Genomic DNA, 22,261 nt, shown 5'->3' with positions numbered 1-22,261 from the left:
AGATAAGTAATTAGATGTCGAGGACCGATAAGACTCCTCCCTCCGAGTATCTGCCGAACAGCCTGCATCTGTAATATGATTAAAATCTGAAAGTGGCTGGAGGTTTTTCATGTGTCACAGCACTGAAGATACTTATTCTACCCCATCCCCCAAGCCCAAAAGAAGATTTTAAAGGAATCAAAATATCTATACCTACAGTCATTTTCATGATGTGGTTAACATCTTTTTTTCTATTTTGTTCTTTGTTTCACTTGGAAGTTTTCTATGTAAATACTATCAAATTGATGATTATACTTTTCTCTGGAATTTGGTCTACATACCAATGGAATCATGTTTACTAACTCTTTGTATAAGAATATATTGGGCCATTTCTATTGTAGAGTTTCTCTTTGGTAGCTTGTCCGACTATTATGAAAGTCAAGGTCAGAGCTCTGTACTGCCCGGGTGATAACCCTTTCCCAAGGTTCAAAGGGAAGACTTTTCTTTTATCAATCTTCATTTCATTTCCTTAAAGCAGGATTTTCAACCTCGTTGCTACTGACATTTTCAACAAGCTAGTTCTTCGTTGTGGGGGTTGTCTCTTGTGCTGGACGACACCGAGCAGCATCACTGGTCTCTGTCCTCCAGGTGCCAGTAGCAGCCAATCCCTCCACCCCAAGTGCTGGCAACCCAGAATGTCTCTGGACATTGCCAGATACCCCCTTTAGATTATAGTTGCCCTTGTTGAGAACCTCTGGCCTTCAAAATAGTGTTCCCACCAAAATAATGGTGACAGTATAATAAAGGAAACCTTTGTTCATGGTGAGTTGTGACTGGATCCCAAGCTAGTACTATTTATTTATCTCATCCACAAAGTTACTGTTAAATAACGAAGAAGGTGCAAGCAGAGAGCAGTTGACCGAACACATATTCTGACTGAACCAAGCCGGTACCTCCTAGTAGCTGGGTTGGGTAGAAGCTTATAGTTTTGAAAAGGTTGGGTCTAACTGTTCGTGAGTCATCAGCACTTTGAAGATAAGAAAAGGAGGCATATGAGTAATTTCACACGTGGAGTTATTCATCCCAGGGGCTCAGTTCTGCTGTGGAGAGGGCGGTGTTCTCTCAGAGCCCAAGCACAGCGGGGAATAACCAAGGTTTACTTATACAATTTTCACTAGGCAAGAACTTTCAAAAAACAACCTGGTGGCTTGCCAACACAAGGAGGCTCAAATTTAATTGACCCAAAGTAACTATACTTGTTCAGAGAGAAAGGTTATAATTGCAAAAAAGGATGTTGCAGGTGTGAGATGAGGGGGAATAGAATGCTTTGTTATTGTTGGTTGAGGGGTGTCCTGGCCAAAATGGAGAAGCCCCTGGATTAGTTTAGAAGGAAGAGGAGTAGAGATTAAAATAGAAGTACCACAGGAATCTTCTTTCTTTCTTTGATTAAAATCACTGCTTAGGTCAAAGTCTTAAGGTAAGAAATCAGAAAGGCACGTGGCTATCCTAAGACATATATAATGCATGGAACATTTAAGGCATATTTGACATAAAAATTTGAAAGTTAAGCAATGAAATCTTCCCTTAACAGCATAGAATTTAAATATTAGAGTCTGGTTGTGTGGATGTTATGGGAGGGTAAAACAAGAATTTCTTTTTTTTTAATATTATACATATTTTTCTTTTGAATTGTAAAGATCACTTTATTTTTTTTTCAATTTTTAAATTCTTTTATTGTAGTTCAATTACAGTTGTCTGCATTTTCTCTTACTTCTCTACCCCACCCCAACCAAATTTCTTGCTACCGTGCGCATATTTAGAAATCCCCAGTTACCCTCCAAGGTGATGTCCTGTGAATGTGTAAAGGTTATGGGAAAATATGTTGCACATAAATTCTTAGAAGATGACAAATCTTTATGATTAGATACATGAAAGTAGGTTTATTTTTTTCCTTTTTATTGTATTTATTGGGGTGACACTGGCTTACAAAATCATACAGGTTTCAGGTGCACAGTTCTACAGCACATCATCTGTACACCGTAATGTGTGTTCTCCACCCAGGTCAAGTCCCGTTCCATCACACTTCATCCCCCTGTACACTCCTGCACCTCCCCTACCCCTCACGCCTGCAATCACCACACTATTGTCCATGCCTGTGAATGTTTTTCTTTTTTGCTCAGTCCCCTCCTCACCCAGCCCCCAACCCCCGACAGCTGTCGGCCCGCCCTCTATCTATGAACCTGTCTCTGCTTTCTTGTTAGTTCAGTTTGTTCATTAGATTCCACATATGAGTGAAATCATCTGGTATTTGTCTTTCTCTGACTGGCTTATTTCACTTAGCATAATGCTCTTCAGGCCCATCCATGCTGTCACAAAGGGTAAGGTTTCCTTCTTTTTCATGGCTGAGGAGTATCCCATTGTGTAAATGTACCACAGCGTTTTTATCCACTCATCTGCTGATGGACACTTGGGCTGCTTCCAAATCCTAGCTATTGTAAATAACGTGGCGATGAACATAGGTGTGTATATATTCTTTTGAATTAGTGTTTCCCGGAAGTAGAATCGCTAGGTCATAAGGCAGTTCCATTTTCAATTTTTTGAGTTAACGCCATACTGCTCCCCACAGTTTCTGCACCAGTCTGGATTTTCACCAACAGTGCACTAGGGTTCCCTTTTCTCCACATCCTTGCATTTGTTGTTTGTTGATTTGAAATACGTCTGTGTAGAAAAACACAATATAAAAAATAATGTCACAACTTTCAGGAAATCTATAAAATATTCATTCAAATAGCTAAAAGTAACGTTTAAGATTTCAGTTCTTAAAGGACTGGCAAGAACTGTTTCAACAAAGAAATTGTGAATGTACGGGTTTGGTTTTTTCTCTGATAATCAGATATTTTTAGTTCCAGAGGGCATATGTTATAGACATTTTTAAAAATTCACTTAGTAAATGTCAACTATAATTGAAAAACAAAATTAAAAAAAATTCACTGAAGTCACTCTTAAATTCTTACCTTTTACCCTGTTTACCCTCCCTTCAGGGTCCCTTTTGGAAAAGATCCTTCTCTGCTAATGTCTTATAAAGATTGCTGAGTATCTCTTATTACCACAAACATTGTGGCACTAGTCCTTTTTTATTTTAGATTTTATTTATTAATTTTTTTTAGAGAGAGGGGAAGGCAAGGGGAAGAGAGGAAGAGAAGCATCAATGTGTGGTTGCCTCTCACGCGCCCTCTACTGGGGACCTGGCCTGCAACCCAGGCATGTGCCCTGACTGGTAATTGAACCGACGACCCTTTGGTTCACAGGCCAGCACTCAATCCACTGAGCCACACCAGCCAGAACTGTGGGACTAGTCTTATGAGAAATTCTTTCTTCATTAATTGGTAGTGGCTATTATTAAATGAACAAACCATTTAATTACTCAACTGATCACTCTGAGACCAATGTGTGTATTTTCCAAGAACAGTTAAGGTTAAATCTAAAAATCTGAGTAGACAGCTGCCATAATATTTTGTGTTCACTCACAGTTGTAGAGGATTGCATTTTCGTTATTATCTTAAAATAGCAATTTAGATACTTTATCAACTGGAGATAAATGTTTAAAGAAAATTTTAGTAGTCTTCTAGAGACAGTTATTCAGATAGCTATAAATACTTTTTTAAAGGAAGTCTTACTTTTTATTAATTTTTTTCTTGTAAGTTGAAATTCATTTTTATGAAACCAGTGGAAAAGACTAGATTTTGTTTGTTTTAGGTTTAACATGAATCAATTCATATTTTACTTCACTTATTATGGACGAGCACAGTAAAGCTTTGAAAAGTTTAACAATGCACGATTCATTTTAGAAAATATGCTCCTGACTAGAAAAAGAATTTGAAGGCATGCACACTGCTGCAGCTGGGCATGAAAGAACAGCTGGAGATACCCGTGGAGCTATTTTTAGCAAAGGAGACAAGCTTCCTGCTCCCTTTGTCGGTCCAGTAACCGGCTCCTTGGAGAAAAGCTGCTTTGATGAGCCTTGCGAATACAAAATCGGAGATAGGGGTGAATAGTGTTGGAAATGATTTACTAAGATACAGCAAAGCGTATCTTCAGGCACCATACCTCAAGCTACCCCCAAAATGTATTTAAATTACCAAAAAGGTTTTGCCAATTATTAATCAAAAGCCTTAATAGTCTACTTTTTGCAATTTATCATCAGGATGTCATCATGAATATTCATAAAGATGAATATTCTTCATCTTCAGCCACACAAACATTCATAGCTGTTAATCAATAATAGTAATACCTAAAGGGGATAACTTAAAAGTTAAAAATAAGAGAGAAAGTAAAATTATTGGACATTATTGCACTGATTTACTGGAATGCTGTTTAGTCATTAAACTGACATTGCAAAGGAATATTCAGCCCTGGCTAAGTAGCTCAATTGGTTAGAGCATCATCCCCACACCCCAAGGTTGGGGGTTCGAGCCCTCGTCAGGGTACGTACAAGAATAAACCAACAAATGCATTAATGAGTAGAAAAACAAACCAATATTTCTCTTTCTCTCTTCCCCTCCCTTCCTCTCTCTAAAATCAATAAAAAATAATAAAAATAAATAACAAAGAATATTTAATGTATATAAAAATATTCACTGCATATTAAGCACCAAAAGAAAAGTTATGATAAAATACATCATGATTTATGTGTATTTATGGGCTGTTATTTGCCTAAGAGGGCACACACTAGACCATTAACAGGTCATCTCTGACTGTCCCCATTATGGATTAGGGTCCATGTTACTTTCTTCTCTTCCCTCCCCTTCCTTCCTTCCTTCCTTCCTTCCTTCCCCTATATTTTAAATAGTAATTTACAATTATTTAATTTTTTAAAAAATTAGTGCATTAGAACAAATTTACTGAAAAACTTCTGTGGGTAGATACAGTTCCAGTCAGGCATTATGTTAAATAATGCATGTCTTCCTGAATATATCTTATTTAGAAGTTATATTTTAAAAGTCAAGGGGGAAAAGTTGTCAAAATTGTAAAGTTCATTTTAAAGGAGAAATCAAGCTCATCAGAGTGACCAGCAGTGTTTAGAAGAGTAAGCTTCCAAGCCTGTCTTTAGACACAGGAGATAGAGCAAGCACCCGAACTTCCACCTCTTTCTCCCTCCCTCTTCCCAAGGGCGCCTGTAGGCTGCCTGCCAGGGAAAGTGAACACAGCGGAGGAGATAACCCAATGCTGCAGGTGGGATTATCTCAGAATTACGGAGGAGGATGTAGAAAGCAGTAATCTGACCTCATTATTGTAGCAGAGAAAGCACAACAGTACAACTTCTGTTCAGCAATTGAGGAAGGAAGGTATGAGGAAAACAGAATTACCAGCATGTAGAAAGGATGACAAGAATAGCGCCTGTCTCTTCAGCAGGGTGAAGAGAATATGGCTGTGAAAACGACACGGGATCAGCTTGCATAACTCCGCACAGAGTTGCTGTGCCTTCCTAGTGCCTAAGTGGGAAAGCAGAAAACAAAAACAGAAAAAAAATCCACATTATTATTTAATGTGGGCAACTATGTGAAATTATCAGAACCTTTGATAATTCTCTTGGCATTTTAATCCACCATTAATATTTAATTGTAATAATTTTGAGTTAAGTCTTTTCAATCCAGCACTCTCCCTGAGCACAAACTTGGGGGCTTTTTTCAAAGCTGTCTCAGCAAATGCAGGCTGAAAGTAAGCTATATTTAAAATTCTTTTGATTAGACATAAAACTTTTTTATACCTTTTTTATGGCATAGCTAGGAATTTGTATAAACTATTTACAAATTGGTGGCTTTAATATGTTAAAGCCAGGTGAAATCTCAGTCTGTACTTTGGGATGTTTGGGCGTTTATCAGGCTCGTGTCACTTTGCAGGCATATAGTTAAAAATTGGTTGTCATAAATAAATAAATGCAAAGCATCCTCCTAAGGAAAACTTTCATTGTGGGCCAGACGTTAGAAGTAGAACGTGCCGTTGGGAGCTGCAGGAGCTGGTGTGCGGCTCAGTGCTTGCTGTGTTTATTAGCCACCAGGCATTTTCACAATAGTTTGGCATTTAAGAGAAATGCTGAAAATTAACCCCACATCTTTCTACTGTGATCACATATAGAGAAGTCTCCCAAAATTTTTATGCAAGTATGTTTATTGCCATTTTCATTAGTTAATAAGTGAAATTCCAAAGGGTGAAGTGAGTAAACAAAAAAGAATCTATCCAGCAAGTTTTGATTTTGTCCTGTTAAGGTATGCTTTATCCATTTTAATCTTTTGATCACTGATCCCTGGTCTTAAGAAAATAAAAAACTGAAAGGACACTTTTATTACAATTACTTTTGGTTTTGGCACTAGAGTCTGTAAACAGATCATTCTTACCGAACTTTCAGCAATCTAATTTACCTTGAAATTAGGGCTTTCAGTTTCTAACACATTTCTAACTAATTTGTATGCTAAATTGTAGAATAAGTGGTGCAGTGTACACCCTCCAAGGGAAAAAGCCGTCCAGATTGGACAGCTGCACTGCTGTGCAGCCACTGCAGGTAGCTCGGACCCGTCCAGTTTCAAGCTAATGCTGTCAGGACTGACTTTCTAAGTGGAACTCCTGAGTGATTTTTAGCTGCCTTTCAGCTGCATGCTCACACATTTGAAGTCCTACATTTAAAAAATTAGAACTGTGTTTAAATTAGCTTTCCCATAGCTTTTAGAGAGTGCATTAAAAGTATTTTTTAAACGTGATCCTTTTTGAATAAAGCCTTGTTAAAGCCAGAGCAAAGTCATTCTGACGGATAATTGGGAGCAACAGGGAAAACTTTACAGGAGTATTGATTTCTGTTCAGTTGCCCTTCTGAGTGAGGTAGAGTTACACAACATTTTCAGGTTTTCTTTCATTAGTAGGAATGAGGGAGTAGCATAAGTACGTGGGTGACCAACACTTCATTTTAGTGGAGAGTTTCGCCTGCCTTCTCAAACCCGTCATTGACGCTATCAGCAAGCAGGGAGACGGATCACTGGGAGAACTCCGAGAACCTTCGTGGTATGCTTTATTAAATTAAATACCCCGCCTCTCCACCTTCTGTTCAACGAGCTAATTAATAGCTAGAAAGAAAAGACAAACGACAGATGGGAGAGGAGGCATAGACACCCTGAAATTGGTGAAAGAGCCTCTAAATGCCAAGAGTGAAATGGCTCCATTTGCATCCTCGTGGCCGACACTCACAGAATGTCACGTGTTTTAAATGACAGACACTTTTTGCTGAAGATGCTTAGTCCCTGCTGTCAGCTGAATGCGACTAACTTACAGACTTGCTGGGTTTTATGAAACTAAAAGGGAGATGTATTGCTTTAGGACCTGAGTTTTAAACTAATTAAAATTCATGAGTTGTCCACGGGCTCTCTGGGCTTGTGCCAGGCAAAAGATATTTTGTATGTTGGTGGGGGTGAGAAGCAGGGTGCATGTGTTCCCCCAGGAGACTGGGAGTCGTTTCCATATATGCCCTGGAGGCTGGAAGGTGTTTCTGTTCCTGTTTTTGTTTTTGTTTGTTTGTTTTAGAAGTGAAGGGGGAAGCTGGGGCTGGGGTGAGATTGGAAGAAACTGGAGTTGAGTCCTATGGACAGTACCCTTCTGCTCCAAGTATGTTGGCTGCTCCGGCAGGAAGGAGTTGATATGTTCTGTTCAGTAGGAGTCTGCCTGGAGTGCGTGGATGGGCTAACAGCCCACAGAAAGGGAATCCAGGAGGGCCAGATTTGCCAAAATGCCGCTGCAAGCTGGCTCCCAGCAACCCCTTCAATTAGGGAGAGGCATAACTGTCCGGGCAGCGTGTGGCCTAGGTGGGTTTACAGTAGAAAGACCCTTAGGAGAAACCACTTTTTAAATTCACACACACACACACACACACACACACACAGGCTTCAGAATATCATAGTTGCATCACATTATTGTTTTATCCTTTCAAAAACCCCAAACATTTTTCTTATATTTGCCTGTATCAATAAAATAACTGTGGCATAACAGTCATCCTCCATAAATGAAAACATGATGTAATGGAATGAAATTTTATGAAACTTCGAGAGAAACAATTCTTTGAATTATCTTTATTTAGCTTAAATGAAAGTACTGTATTTTTGCATTCAATCATAAATGATCTGATCTTTATTGTGTATTTCATTTTCTTCTTCAGTGAGATTTATTTTTGAAGTAAGGCAAGATGGGGGAGGGGAGAGGGGCCTGCCTCCTGGGCTGTAGGTGATCTGAGATGTGAGTCTTTGAAGCATCTAGCTGGGGTGAGGTCCCCTTCAGTTCTGCTAGGGATTCTAAATAGGGAAGGAGGCCAGAAAAGGAGAGGAGATGGTATGCTGTGAGATTCCCCTTGAAGTGTGCTGAATGAACTTAGCACTCTAAGGCCGGGGTGTCAAACCCATTTCGCTGGGGGCCACATCAGCCTCGCTGTGGCCTTCCAAGGGCCGAATGTAGTTTTAGGACTGTATAAATGTAACTACTCCTTAATAGTTAAGTGAGAGCTCAGTGCTGCCGCTGGGTAGAAATGAGGTGCCAGGCCGGATAAAACAAGGTAGAGGGCGGGATTTGTGTTTGCCACCTGTGCTCTAAGGCAAACCCCCTTTGTCTGAATGGAGGTAAGAAGAGAAGCAAGGTTGGTCTCTGGCGGCTCCTGTGGGTTCCTGGGAGAAAAAAGAGCAAGGGCAGACCATAAGGCCTTCAACTCATGTGGAAAGTTCTTGGCCATTGCCATGATTCACTTGAAGAAGGGAAGGGGCCCTGTGATTCCTCGGGCTCAGAGCCTGAGAAGAGTTCACTGGAAATCCAGTGGGACTGATCTTCTAATCTTGGATAGCATAGCTCTGTGCCCTAAGTCTGCACCAGTCCCCTTTAAAAGAAAGGAAGGCACCTTCTCAAGTTCTTGCAAAGTTCCCATGAAGAGAGTCAATTGTGGAACAACAGTGTGGGGAAGAAACTGTGACTGGCATTTCCAAAGGGTCGTAAGACTTTTCAGAGCTTACGTTAGTTAGAGCTGATGGGTGATGTTGAAGTATGTACTCCTCAAAAAACTTAAACAAGACTTTCCTACAAAGAGAGGAGGGACGTGTATTAAGGATTGTTTTAAGTAATGACAGAATTCATATATGACATGGTAAACCTTATTCAAGGAGCATCTGAGGAACAGAGCCTTTATGGGCACTTTAATGAGGTAATATTCTAATAGGATTGCTAGGTTAGATTCAAAACTGGTTAACATCCTAAAGGGCACTAAGCTGTAATCTCTGGACTTATCTTTTCTACCACACAGAAATAATGTGTATCTCTGCTGGAAACAAATCTGCAAGTTAACATACAAATTCATAGAGACTGAGTCCTTAATTAACATTATACTGAAAAGTTAATCCTTGGGTGGGGCTATTAAAACAATGCCTCAGTATGATTTTTAAAAGGACACAGAATTATCCTCATTGCTTTATTTACAAGTTTTGGATAATTTTTCATAAAAACAGAGAACCCATAAAATATCAAATACCTCTGGACAGTTTCCCCTCTTGCTCTTTTTCCTAAACTTATGTTACCCATGTAACATATGATAATAGTTGATTATCACAGACCTTTGTGTGCCCCCTTGCGCCTTCCCTCCCCGGCCCTCCCACACACGTATGGCAGGGATGCAAAGAGAAAAGCAATGAAAGAGAATCAGGTGATTCTCCCAGTGATAGAATATACCCCTATGTTGACTCACTGCTGATACAGGAGAACTTAACTCCTGAATCACTCTGCAAAATTCTGGAGGTAAATAGGTGTGGTCAAGGCTAATAATTCCTGTACTATGAACATCAAAGAAATAGCCAAAGTTTTGTTGTTGTTGTACTGAAATTTCCTTGCAGTAACTGTTGCCAGATCCCTGATGGACGTGCAGCACTCATAATCACATCCCCAGTGGATGTATTAAGGGTCCCCAGGGCATACTTGGTTGGTATCAGGAACCAAGGCATGCACTCTGTCTGGAATCTGCTGATGGCTACAGCCTGCTGTGTTCCCTCAGAGATTTTCGCAGGGACCCTTTCCCGCTCTCTCTCTTTTTCATCCTGTCGCCAAGACATAAACATTCCTTCCCTCTCCTGGCTCACCACCTATACAAAAGAATGAAACCAAACTCAGTGTCCCCTCTGTAATCAGTCTTGGCTTCCTCTAGCCTTACTCAGTCCTTGTGTTTCCAGTAACCGTGGGGCCTTAGCCCCAAAGATAGTGCCTTATTTCCTCTGAGTTGATCTTAATACTCTTCTTCATCTGGAATGTCTGTGGCGAGATGAAAAGAATCATGATTACTCTGTTATTTCAGAAACATACAGCCCAGCTTTTACTGGACTGGTACAGGTATTTACAACCAGAAAATGTGTTTGGAATTCTTTTACTAGTATTTCACCTTCTTCATAGTATTGGTCCATCAATCACATGCAAATTTAATTTGCTGTTAGTTTTCTTTAGGACCTTATGGCAGAGGGTCCCTTCATGAAGAGTTATGTGACTCATAACAGTAAACAGACATGGTTGAGAAGGACACTTATCCTAGAGCATTGTTCAATTACAAGACCATGTTCTCTGGAAGGTCAGGTTTGTTTATTTGTATGTTTTCCTGGTTGGTTGGTTGGTTTTTAAATGTACCAATGAATATGTTTTCAGATAATTATAAAGAGAAAAGTTCATCCCAAATATAAGATACTAGTAATGTTTTTAATAGTCCTACACTGTCGAAACAGGTAAACAAATATCTTATCATCGCAATGAATTCCACTGATGCTCTCTCACTCATTTATCAGATTTAATTCAACAAACATTTATTGAATGCATACTACACGGTATAGCTAGTCCCTGCCCCTAAGGAATTTGCAGGTTAATGGCCATGAAGAAATAGACTCCACCAACAGGAATACTGGCCAGAATGGTATCACTGCCGTAATAAAGGTAGGCTGCTCACGGTCATGAAAACGCTGACCCCTTACATTTTGGCTGGATATCATGTACAAAAATGGACCTTGGAAATCATCTGCCTCAACCCTCTCACTTTAAAGCAGAATTTGTCTTATTCTTTACTAGAGTAATCTATATTTGTTGTAGAAAGTTTAGAATATGTAGAAAAGTGGAAACAAGAAATTAAACACCAAAGCCTACCACCCCAAAATAATCATTAGTAGCCTTTCCTTCCAGTCTCCTCACCTATTTTATTTTTCACAAATATAGGAAAATATTAAACATGCAATTTTGTGCATTGATTTTTTTCCATAAAGTATTACGGAAATTAAGAACTCTTGATAAACATTTTAATTTAAATAATGTTTAATTATTGAATCAACCATAATAACTTAGACTTTCTTCTACTACTTAGGTTGTTTACACTATTTTACTATTAAATGGCTTTGGGCTTGAAACTTTCTCAGGATAGAGTCTCTGAAGTAGGTTTATGGGTCAAAGTATATGAACATTTTAAGGCTCTTGCAAGATAGTTTTGAGCACTACGCATTTTATATTTTGCATTTGGCTTATCATCACAGCAGGTTTCATTAGCCACCCTTACACATACTACAGGCTCTTCTGCCTTTTAATTGGCAAGGAAATTACCAGGAACTGAGTACACACTGGAGGGAGGAGATAAGCAGAGCAATCAAAATCAGCTCCCAAGAAGGAATGGAAACTTAATCTACCTCGGCTTCTAGTAGCACCCTCCTTAATTCGTGTTATCTCCTTTTCAAGTTGCATAGACCTTGATTTACACAAGCGTAGAAAGTTAATGGTTCCTCACTTAAGGAGTTGTGGGGGGAGGCAGAAATTAGAATAGGTTCATACATTTCCAGAAACCACTGAGTTTCTAGCAATTATTGTTATTAACAATTTCAAGCAAGACAGCTTTTTCTAATAGCTGTGAAGGGATATGAGCAGAATCCTGAGCCATGACTGATGGTCACTGGTGTGATGGATACCCATCCTGGAGCGGCTAGTGTACGCTGGGCTGAGCCCAAAGGCCTGGGGCCCATGGAGGTCCATCCACCGTGGCCAGGAACATCTTAGCAACTCTGATAATGACAGACCTGTGGGATTCCCCCGTGCTCTATCCAGGCTCCTGGGATCCTCTGAATGGAGCCTATTGACACAGGCTGAGTGGTCTGAAACTTCTGCGGACGCAGCACCCCCTGCTGGACTGAGCTGGAGCCAGGGCTCAGCACAGTTGACTCCAGAGTGGCCTTGAGGTTGCCCAAATAGCATTTCATTCTCAGGCACAGACAAGTAGAATGTGAAATAGAATTTCTTACAGAGGTGCCAACTTTCCAGGGGCCTTGGCCTGCTTCCAGGCCTTCACCGACTTGAAGCCTTATAAATGTCCTCTTAGTCCTCAGTGCTAAGAGCTGAATAGATGCATTTGAAACCTTTTCTCAGAGCACCTCCTCTACATGGTCCCTGTGGGCATTTTCTGACTGGTGTTCTAGCTCCTCCTCTCCTTCCTAACCTGTGGAAACGAGTTGTGTAGGCAGAGTCCAACCATAACGAGCAAGAGAGACCCACTAGCTCCCTGTTTTTCTTATTACAGTCGGAGACACACTTGCTTTCTGCTTTCTTACATAGCACATTAAAAAACTAGTTTAGATCAGCTTTCAGTCTCTTGGGATTTCTGAATATTTTCTTACCATGTTTTCAAATAGCCAGTCATAATCTACAGTATTTGTAAAGCTTGGGTTTCTAGTTCAAGTGTAATGTTTATGTTTCCTCACAGTTTTGGATAAGATGACTGTTTTTTTAAACCCAGCGGCCAGTTGGATTACCACTGACTTTATCTCTATCCTTGATTTTGTTGTCACAGATTTATTTTGTAGGGAAAGCTGTAAACTTGGCCTTTCATTACCTTTGCTGCTTTTAAATCCAAAGACCTTGAGATGTTCTTTGTGTGAGCCCACTAATCCTGTAGAAACACCCTCCAGATTCAGAAAATGTCCTATAAATTGTCATAATCTCAAATACAATCGTTTTCTCAGGCCCCTCAGAATTACAGAGCATCCCAGCACCCCCTCACCCCCCACCAATGAACCAGAGAGTTCATGTTTCACAAATAGGAGAGTTAAAAAGCCTGCTTCTCCCATCCCAGCTTCTTCCTCTCAATTGCCACTTCCGGCGCTTGTCTTTCCTTGTCACTGGGGTTGGAAATGGCTTTCATCCCAAACCTTCCTCTTACACCCATGAACGCCGTAGAAAATGCAAAGTTGTCGGAGGAGGTTGTGAGGGAAGCAGCGGGGTCAGGCAGTGCTTCACTGGACAGAGGAGCCTCACAAACGGTTGGTCAGTTGAAAAAAGAAGCAGTTCTGGGATTTGAGAGAGGACAAGGAATAAGATTAAGGAGTCCTGATAAAGGCTTTATTGAAGCAGCCATTTTAACAGATTGTTGAGGCAGAGGACCAAGTCGATTCTTGGAATGAGTGCAGATTTTTATTGTGCCAACAGAAGCCTATGATGACATGCTGGGTGTGTACGTTAGATTTGTGAGTGCGATTCGATGTGAAAACCAGCGTGTGAGTGCATGGAGTGTAACTGGTGAAGATAAGCCTGAGGATGTGTATTAATTGGAAGTAGTCTAAAAGGGAGAAAGTTATAGTTAGTTTTGGATTATTCATATAAAATCATATTTTTTTATTTAAAACTACAAGGGGAGGATTGAATGTGGGAGGTGGGGGTAGGTAGGGCAGGGGAGAGTAATGGAGGGGAAATGGGGACAACTGTAGTTGGACAACAATTAAAAAAAGACTTAAAAAACAAAACTGTAAATCTTACATGCACAACTCATTGCTTTTTACAATGCTGCTTCTTGGCACGTATTAGCTGTACCTGTTTCAAAAGATTCATTCCACTTCTGATTTTGACAAGGCAGGTTGAGGTCGTTCTCTGCACAGCAGTGTTATGTTCCAGCAATATCGCACACCACAGCTGAGGTCCGAGTGTGCACAGCAAGCCGTGGTATGAGCTCTCCAGCGCGCTGGCCCGTTTTCCTTCTGACATGTTTACACCTAAGTGGAGTGACTGACCAGTGCTGCCTGTCTGCCTCATCCCTTGGGCTGGATATGGTTAGAACAAAATTTCACATTAAAAAGAAAAGTTGAATCTAAATGTAAGTGTCAGGCCCTAGCCAGGTAGCTCAGTTGGTTAGAGTGTTATCCCGATATGCCAAAGTTGCGGGTTCAATCCCTGTGTAGGGCACATACAAGAATCAACCAATAAATACATGGAACAACAAATCGATGTCTCTCTCTCACCTTTTCTGTCTCTCTCTCTAAAAATCAAAAATAAATTTAAGAAAAAAATTTAACTGTCAGGCTTGAATTACTTGTAAATCATTTTTCTCCCCACTTTTTCACACTGTCTTTTCTTCTTCACTAACAAGGAATCGCTGAAGGAAGAGGGGCACTCAGAGGAGCTAGGTTCCCATTAAAGTCTCCTGTGGTTCCTGGGTAACTAAGATGAGAGCTCACACTCCTTAAGGAATCAAGAAGAAAATCTCAAAGATTAAAGGAAATTGTTGAAATTAGAAACAAAAAGATTCATCTACTTTTGTTCACAAAAACAAAACCAGAAATATCTCCTTATTTTCTACCCTCACCCCTGCTTTTTTTTTTTTTGAAATATCAGGGGAAAGTTTCAGCTTATTAGCTGATAGAAAGCATTGTTGTGTGGGGTAAATAATGGGTTTTGAGTTAAACCTGGGTTCAGTTCCTCATCTGTCCTCTACAGGGTGTGTGACCTTGAGCAAATCACTTAGTGAAATTCTTGAGGATAGAATCAGGTGAGCCATGTAGGGCCCTTAGTAGGACACTTGGCTCCTAGGAAATAACTTTTGGCTGTTATCAGGAGAGTCACCATCATCATCATTTATCACCACCACCACCACCTTCACATCGTAGTAACTATTGCTGCCCAGGCTACCTCCTCCACCACCACAGTCATCATCGTCACCTCACTCTCCTGCCTTTCCTCCTACCTCCCTGTGACCTTCTCACAGCCCCTTTGGCAGATTCTCTTTCTTCCAAACCCTAAAATACTGGGGTTGCTGAGGCTCATGCCCTACACACTTCTCTCTTCATTCCTCATTCTCTCTGGGCAGGCTCATCCACAGTGGGGGCTTCATGTATCAGCATACTGACCGCTCCCAAATCCATTTCTCTAGCCCAGATCCATTTCCCTCTTCTAAGCTTCAAATGTTATATCCATCTATCCAACGGGCCTCTCCTCTTGAACGTTCCACAAAACTCAACCCATCTTCCTTTCCCCTTGTCTTATGTCTTTTCTTTCTTTCTTTTCTTAAAGAAGGCATCACTGTTCACCCTGTTAACAAAGCTAGAAAACGGGGTGTCATCCTCGACTCTACCCCTTCCCCTTCCTCCGCAGTTCACCCAGTGAATGTGCCCATTGCATTACACCTTCTAGATTATAAGTTTAACCTGGTCATGGGCTATTTTGGAACTGAAAGTGTCAGTACCTAGCAGAGTGCTCAGTAATTGTTGAATGAATGAATGAAAGAAAAAGAAAGAAAGAAAGAAAGAAAGAAAAGAAAGAAAGAAAGAAAGAAAGAAAGAAAGAAACTCTTGAATACCCCCACTACCTTTCATTTCCATGGCCTCTTCTGCAGTTCAGGCCACCATCAGTGCTCAGCAACTTAATGCTTCACAATTTAGAAGCCCCATAGTTGAAATGTCCTAACTCTCTCCCTGCTTTGAGGGTGGCAGTCCCACCCCCAGCACCACTGTGGCTCATTTTCCACACTGCAACCACAGTGATTTTGATAAATCCCAAGAATCTGATCATGATCGTGCCTCTTCCCTGCTTAAAGCACTCCAGCGACTCCGACTGACTGTCCTGATGTAATGTCCTGGTCTACACCTACCATCCCCGCACAACGGTCCTTCTCGAAGATGCCCCGGATTGCACAAGATTGATATGATCACCCTAAATCTAATCTGTTGTCCGCTTACCTTTCCAGCCTCACTGCTCCTCATTCTTTCTTCACCGCTACATGCTACTCTCGTCTTACCAAAGTTAAAGCATTTCTAGTTCATTGTACTCACTGCTCTCACACCCTCTTCCCTCTGCCTGGACTGCTCCCTTGTCTCCTTGCTTGGCTGACTCCTGCCATCCGGGTCACAGGCTAGATCTTCCTTTACAGAGGAGTCTTTCTTCTCCGATTCCCCAACTTTAGGTCAGGTATCTGTTTGCGTTCCCACATCATCTTGCATCCTAGCTCCTGCCTCACTGTTTTCATTACCTGTTAACTTCTGTGGGTCCCCCATCAGCCTCTAAGCTCTTCTCTTGGGTCAGTGATCATATATGCTGGCTACATCAGTGAATCCTGATGCCCACCCCAGAGTCCTTCCTAGGGATTCTCAGTAAATATGTGGTGAGTGACAGAAATAAAACACGGCAGGCTATTTGTATGATCAAAGTATGTGTGCGGAAAATCACATTCCGTAGCAAATCTTCTGGGAACATGCCTAATTTGTGGCTGTAAACAGTATATTGTCTTCTTGCCTCTGTTCATTGCGTTTGTGATAGTGGTGGAAATGCTTCTGTGTTCCTTTGATTAAAAGTCCATTCTAGGACCGGATTTGCAGTTGGTACACACTATCAATTCCAGGAAGTCTTGCAGGTGATAATGTTGCAAAACAAAGCAAAGAACAGCTGTTTTTTAGCCTTTTAAAGCTGTTTTTATTTCAAATATGTAAGGCAGATTGGTTTTAAATTTATTTGTTTTGAAGTTAAAATTAAATTTATTCTCATTATTCCAACATATCCTAGATTGTTTAAGTTCCACATTCTACTCTCACATTCACAAAAACAAACGTAAAATGTCTCAAACCTCAATATAATCATTTGTATTGTATTATTTGCAAACTTGAAATCGTGTGCTTAGGTGGTAAGTTCTACACTGTTTTTTGATCTACCAAAGAACCCAAACAGTTTGTTCCACATGCACTGATTAGAAAAGAGTTCTGGAATGATCTGGGGGTTTGTTGACATCATTTATTAAATGAAAAGGAAGGTCAATAGCTTTTTTTTCCAAACAGAAATAGCTTCAGTGTTTTCTGGTTATGAAAACTACACAGTCACTGCAAAAAACCCCACAAAAGATAAAAAAGAAAATAAAAATCCTGTATAATCCCACTTTCAGGTTGTGTTGAGCATTTTAGGGTGTGTATTTCTAGGCCTTTTTTCTGCACATGTAGTCATGTCAATGCAATTTTTTAAAAATTTGAAAGTGATGTCATTCCATGGATGTGGCTTTAAAAATGTGTTTTTCCCCTCAACAACTTTGAGATTTTCAGGGGGAAAATGGGTAAAGTGGATTTTAGGACATTTTGCTTTCCCGTGTATGGAGAGGTCTATTTCCCCTGTGCCACCCCCATGAGGAAAACTTCTATAATAATCTGTGTTACTCTTTGAATCTGCCTTTTTTTTTTTTTTTGGTTTGTTTTATTTGAAGGAAACAGAAACCATGCTAGTTGTTTTAAACAGAAAAAGATTTGAGTTTTTGAAAAATCAGTGTTTACAAGATTGTTGGGATATCTGGAAGAGGGGACTCTAGGCTCTTCCTCCAAAAATAAGTCTGAACTGATGCACTTGGATGGTGATGGGGTTACAGGGAATCGGTAAGCAGCCCCCAGAATGGCTGGCTGTCACCCTAGCTGACACACTGGGACAGGCTGGTCACTGCTGCTACGATTGGCCCTGCAGCCACACAGCACCTGATTGGTCCACCCTGGCAGAGAATGGACATGCTTCTCTGCTCTCACTATGCTGGCAGCCTGTATGCAGGAAGCTGCACAACGAACAAACATAAGTCCCCACAACTGTGTTTGCCATCGGAAATCACAGAGATTTCCCCTGCTCTCTGATGTCTTTGAAACTTCAGGTCAGTGGGTCTAATGGGAAGAACCTAGATCACATCTGGACCCCTAGTTCAAGGGAGTCTTGGAAATTGCAGTGTTAGCTGCCCAGCCTCTGCGGTACGGGGCAGCCCCAGCCCACCAGTCAGAGGACGGGAGTGGGTGTGTGACTGTGTTCACCACACATCGAGGCTGTAGGTGTTGGATTTTCGGTCCCTTAGGATGCATCACCATGCAAAGAACTTAAAGGCAACATAAAAAGGGAAAATTCATCATAAGAGGTGACACGTAGAACTGCAATTTATATAATGCATCTCCATTGCTGTTTACTTTTTCCCCATTTTTTCATAGAAACAGTGTTTTGATAAGTTGTTCCTAGCAGAGTTGCTCATAGCCTCCATGTTGGTAAACTGAGTGGTCAATTCTCAGGCCTCAGTTTACTTATCAGGACTTTTGACATGGCTGCTCATTCTGTCATTGAAACTGCTTTTTCTCTTGGTCCCCAGAGCCTCATGCTTGCCCAGTGTTCCTTCCAGTTCAGCTGCTCAGGCCAAGTCCCCTTGCTCGTTCCCCGTCTTCTCTCTAGCTCTTAGTGTTGGGGTCCCAGGACTCAGTCTTTCTTCTGTTTACTTACTCCCTGGCTCATCTAATCCCATTTTATAGCTTTCAGTACCCTGAACTCCACACCCACGTGTCCCACAGCTGCCTGGTTAACATGGACCTTTGGATGCTTTAAGAACATCTCAAACTTATTTCCCAAACTGAACTTCGGCTCTTCCCCACTATACATTTTCCACTCAGTCTTCTCCATCTCAGTTCATGGAACTTCCATCCTTCCATTTACTTAGGACAACATTTCAGGAGTCATTCCTGACTTCGTTATTTCTCCTACATTCAATCCATCAACAAGTCCTGTTTATTCCATCTCCAAAGTATCCGCTATCCAACTGCCTCTCTTCATCCCTGTTGCTCCCTCTGGTCCAAGATATGGTTATTTCACTCTTGGACGATTGCCCCAGCTCATCGGTGGTCCCTGTGCCCTCACCTGTGCTCAGAACAGGCCAGTGAAATTCTGTCTCACTCAAGATGGCCCTGACAGGCATGGCTCAGTTAGTTGGGCATCATCCCTCAAAATGAAAGTTCACTGGTTCAAATCCCAGTCAGGGCACCTGCATGGGTTGCAGGTTCAGTCCCTGGTCAGGGCACATACGAGAGGCAACTGGTCAATGTTTGTCTCTCACACTGATGTTTCTCTCCCACACTTTCTCCCTCCCTTCCCCACTCTCTGAAAATAAATGAATAAAATCTTTTAAAAAACTCCATCTTACTCAAGATAGAAGTAAAAATTCTTATAGCCCAAAAGGCCCTTTATGACACTTGCGCCCTCTCTCTGGTTTTCTTTCCTGTCATTCTCATTCTTCCTCACTTTGCTTCAGCCTCCTGGGTGTTCTTAAGCACACCTGTCCCTAAGGGACTTGGTAACTGCTGGCCCCTCTGCTTGGAATGCTCTTCTCCCAGGTACCCACAATGCTCTCCCATCATCCTCAAGACTTTGCTGGGCCTTCACCTGCTCAGTAAGACCGTCTCTGCTCACCCAACTTAAAGTTGCAAACCGACCTTCCCTTCAACCTGCCAGAGTCTCCTTCTCTGTTCTATTTTTTCCATAGCACCCACTACTTTCTAATTAACTAAAAAAAACTTCTTTCTTTTATTGTCTGCCCACCCCCTGTGAGGAAAATGGATCTGTAAATGTGTATTATTGAGTCCTCAGTGCCTGGGGCAGAGTCTGGGCACACATGATCATCTATCAAGTATTTGTTGAATGAGTCCATTTCTTTATCCGTGCATCACTGTGCGCTGTGTGTCCATTGGCAATGAATTCCTGGGGTCAAAGGTGTGCACGGATTGCCCAGAAATGTCTTGACAACTTGTTTTTCCACTGAGACTCCCTGAGCATGTCTTTTTTTCCTGGCACCCTGGCCAACGTGATGCCCCGGTCACACTGTCCTTTCTGTTCCTTGAACTCAGTCTGTTCATCCCCTCGTTGGTGCATTTGCCCTGACTACTCCCTCCTCCCAGAATTCTCTCCGGCCACACCGTTACTTGGTGTAATTTTTCTTTTTATTCAGGTCTCACCTTACCTGGGTCCTCCTTAGAAAGGCCTTCCCTGACCTTCAGCTACGAAGTAACTTCCCAGTCACTCCTATCTCGTCACATTCTTTTATTTTCATCATAGCATATATCAATACCAGATCGTTTTTATTTGTGTATTTATTTATTTGTGTGCTTTCTTTCTCTACACTATAAGGTCCACAAGAACAGGAGCTTCAGGTGCCTTTTAGGACACTCTCCCCAGTGTATGTGTGTTTGCCAACGGAATAAACTAGGCATTGTAATTTTTTCGTTCTTACCATCGGGTGGGTGAAAGTGGACTTCACACGAATTATTTTTCTGGACTGGGGAAGCTGAGCACCCTTTGAAGTATGAAAGCCTTTTTTTGAACAGCAAATGCTGAGATGTTCTAGAAGTTGAAATATTCAGTTAGCATGTTTGTCTTGATACACCATATCAGATTTCTTTTATTGCTGATAAGTTGCAAAATTTCTCAAGTTTCTGACACCTTCTTTCTCATTTATGCCAACACTGGTATCCATATAGTAGGGTTCCTTTTGCGAACGGCACTTACGTACTGCTGTGTTCTTTTCTCTCCACAGCTTTTGGAAAGAACCAACAGTGGTTTTGAAGAACCAGACTCCGGTGCTACGAAGAGCCCGCTCCACTTAGCTGTAAGTGAGATGCTGTGGGCAACCTTGCTTGTCATAGAAAGAGCTTCAGTGTTCCTAAAACTAGGTTGCTCTGAAAACGAAAGCATAGGAATGCAGAAATAACTAACAATGAAAACAGGACTTGGGGAAAGGCTCAGGGTCCTCAGAGAAAGACTGCTTCAAGCTCCTGTCCCTGCTGCACCCACTGGTGACCTTAGATGACCTTAGACACACATGACTTACCCTGCCTGAGCCTCAGTTTCCCCATCTGTAAAATGAAAAGAGATAATGTGCATAAAGCCTTTACTTCATTGTCCTTAACAAATGAAGGTTATAAGTTTTAACACCCTTTAAAATTCTCACCTAGTAGTGAAATCAATAAAATGAGGGAATCCAAAGAAAATATTTCCATTTAAGAGATTTGATTATAGACAATACACAAGTATGCATGCTATAGGTCATTAAATAGCACAGTTTTAATACCACAGTTAAAAACTTGAGATATTTGAGTACAAACTCATGAGAGCGAGGCAAGCACATTCGTAATTGCAGCTGTGCTGTGTCTGCGCTCACTTGCATCAGGGTCACCGAGGGGCTCCTGGGCTGAAGGTGATCAGGGCAGGAGGGGAGGAAGAGGAGTTCCGGGACCAGGAAAGCTTCCGCTCTGCATCCCAGTCATTAACGAGAAATGCTCAGAGTGATGGTCAGTCCCCACACCCTCCGTGGGGATGCCTCAGCTGAGCCAAGTCACCCACCGCTCAGCCTCAGACAGGGCCCAGCAGTGTCGGCCAGCAGCTGACCACCAGTAGCTATTCTCTAGGAGCCTCTCTGTGGGGGCAGCCACACCCAGCACCAGCCACTCCCTTGCCCAAGGTGCTGCCGAACTGGAGGCCCTCGGTCCATGGTCACAAAGATGTTTGGGTGCCCCCAGAGACAGGATGCTGGGAAGAGTGGGAGGGGGCTGGGTCTCTGTGTTTCATTGTTACAACGTGTCACCTAATATTACCATGCATGCATAAGCGCTTATTCAGTGTCGTTCTGATGAAAATTTGAGATGGACATTTTGGAGAGCACAGAGGAGCTTTTTATTTATGAGCATACATTGGCTTTCAGGCAAGGTGAGAGGGGCTGAGGCCATCCCACAAAGGTTGGGATGAACCGGCCACCCTGTCCTGCACCGGGCCCCTCCTTCCACCACTATCTCCCCACATTTGCACCAGAACATCTGCTGACACCCCATTCGCCACCCTCTGCCACGCCCACTGACTCACACACACGCACACACACTCTTTGAGTCCAGTGAAATCAGGTTCAAATGTGCACAAACCTTTGTTCCTGGAGATGGGACTGGAATGGAAATTGGAATGGATTGGATACATGTAAAAAAAAATCATACCAGTTGGTTTTCAGTATCGGTTGCTCCCTGAAATCTCTGCCCAACCGTCTGCTGTGCTGGGGAAGTTACCCCAAGGTTGAGGGTTCACAGACAGCACTAGCTGCCCCTAGAGAGGCAGAGTTGAAAGGTTACCTCAGGTAGAACCCTACTGGCCTTTGAAAGTGGGGTTGATTGCATCGCCAAGCCTG

At 41.8% G+C, this 22,261-nt stretch overlaps 1 protein-coding gene across 9 annotated transcripts in view; it reads left to right on the top strand.

The window, feature by feature from the left end:
• Positions 1-22,261, top strand: part of ANKRD44 (ankyrin repeat domain 44) — a 288,800-nt gene that overhangs the window by 227,238 nt on the left and 39,301 nt on the right. For all 9 annotated transcript variants that reach the window (XM_053918901.2, XM_053918899.2, XM_045198483.3 and 6 more), the window contains exon 17: positions 20,627-20,698. In XM_053918901.2, the coding sequence (XP_053774876.1) occupies positions 20,627-20,698 (72 nt within the window). The remainder of the gene's footprint in view (positions 1-20,626; positions 20,699-22,261) is intronic.

The sequence above is a fragment of the Desmodus rotundus genome, chromosome 2, assembly GCF_022682495.2.
Source record: "Desmodus rotundus isolate HL8 chromosome 2, HLdesRot8A.1, whole genome shotgun sequence".
NCBI lineage: Eukaryota > Metazoa > Chordata > Mammalia > Chiroptera > Phyllostomidae > Desmodus > Desmodus rotundus.
Note: the sequence above shows the minus strand (reverse complement) of the source record. Positions and strands in the feature narration are given on the sequence as shown.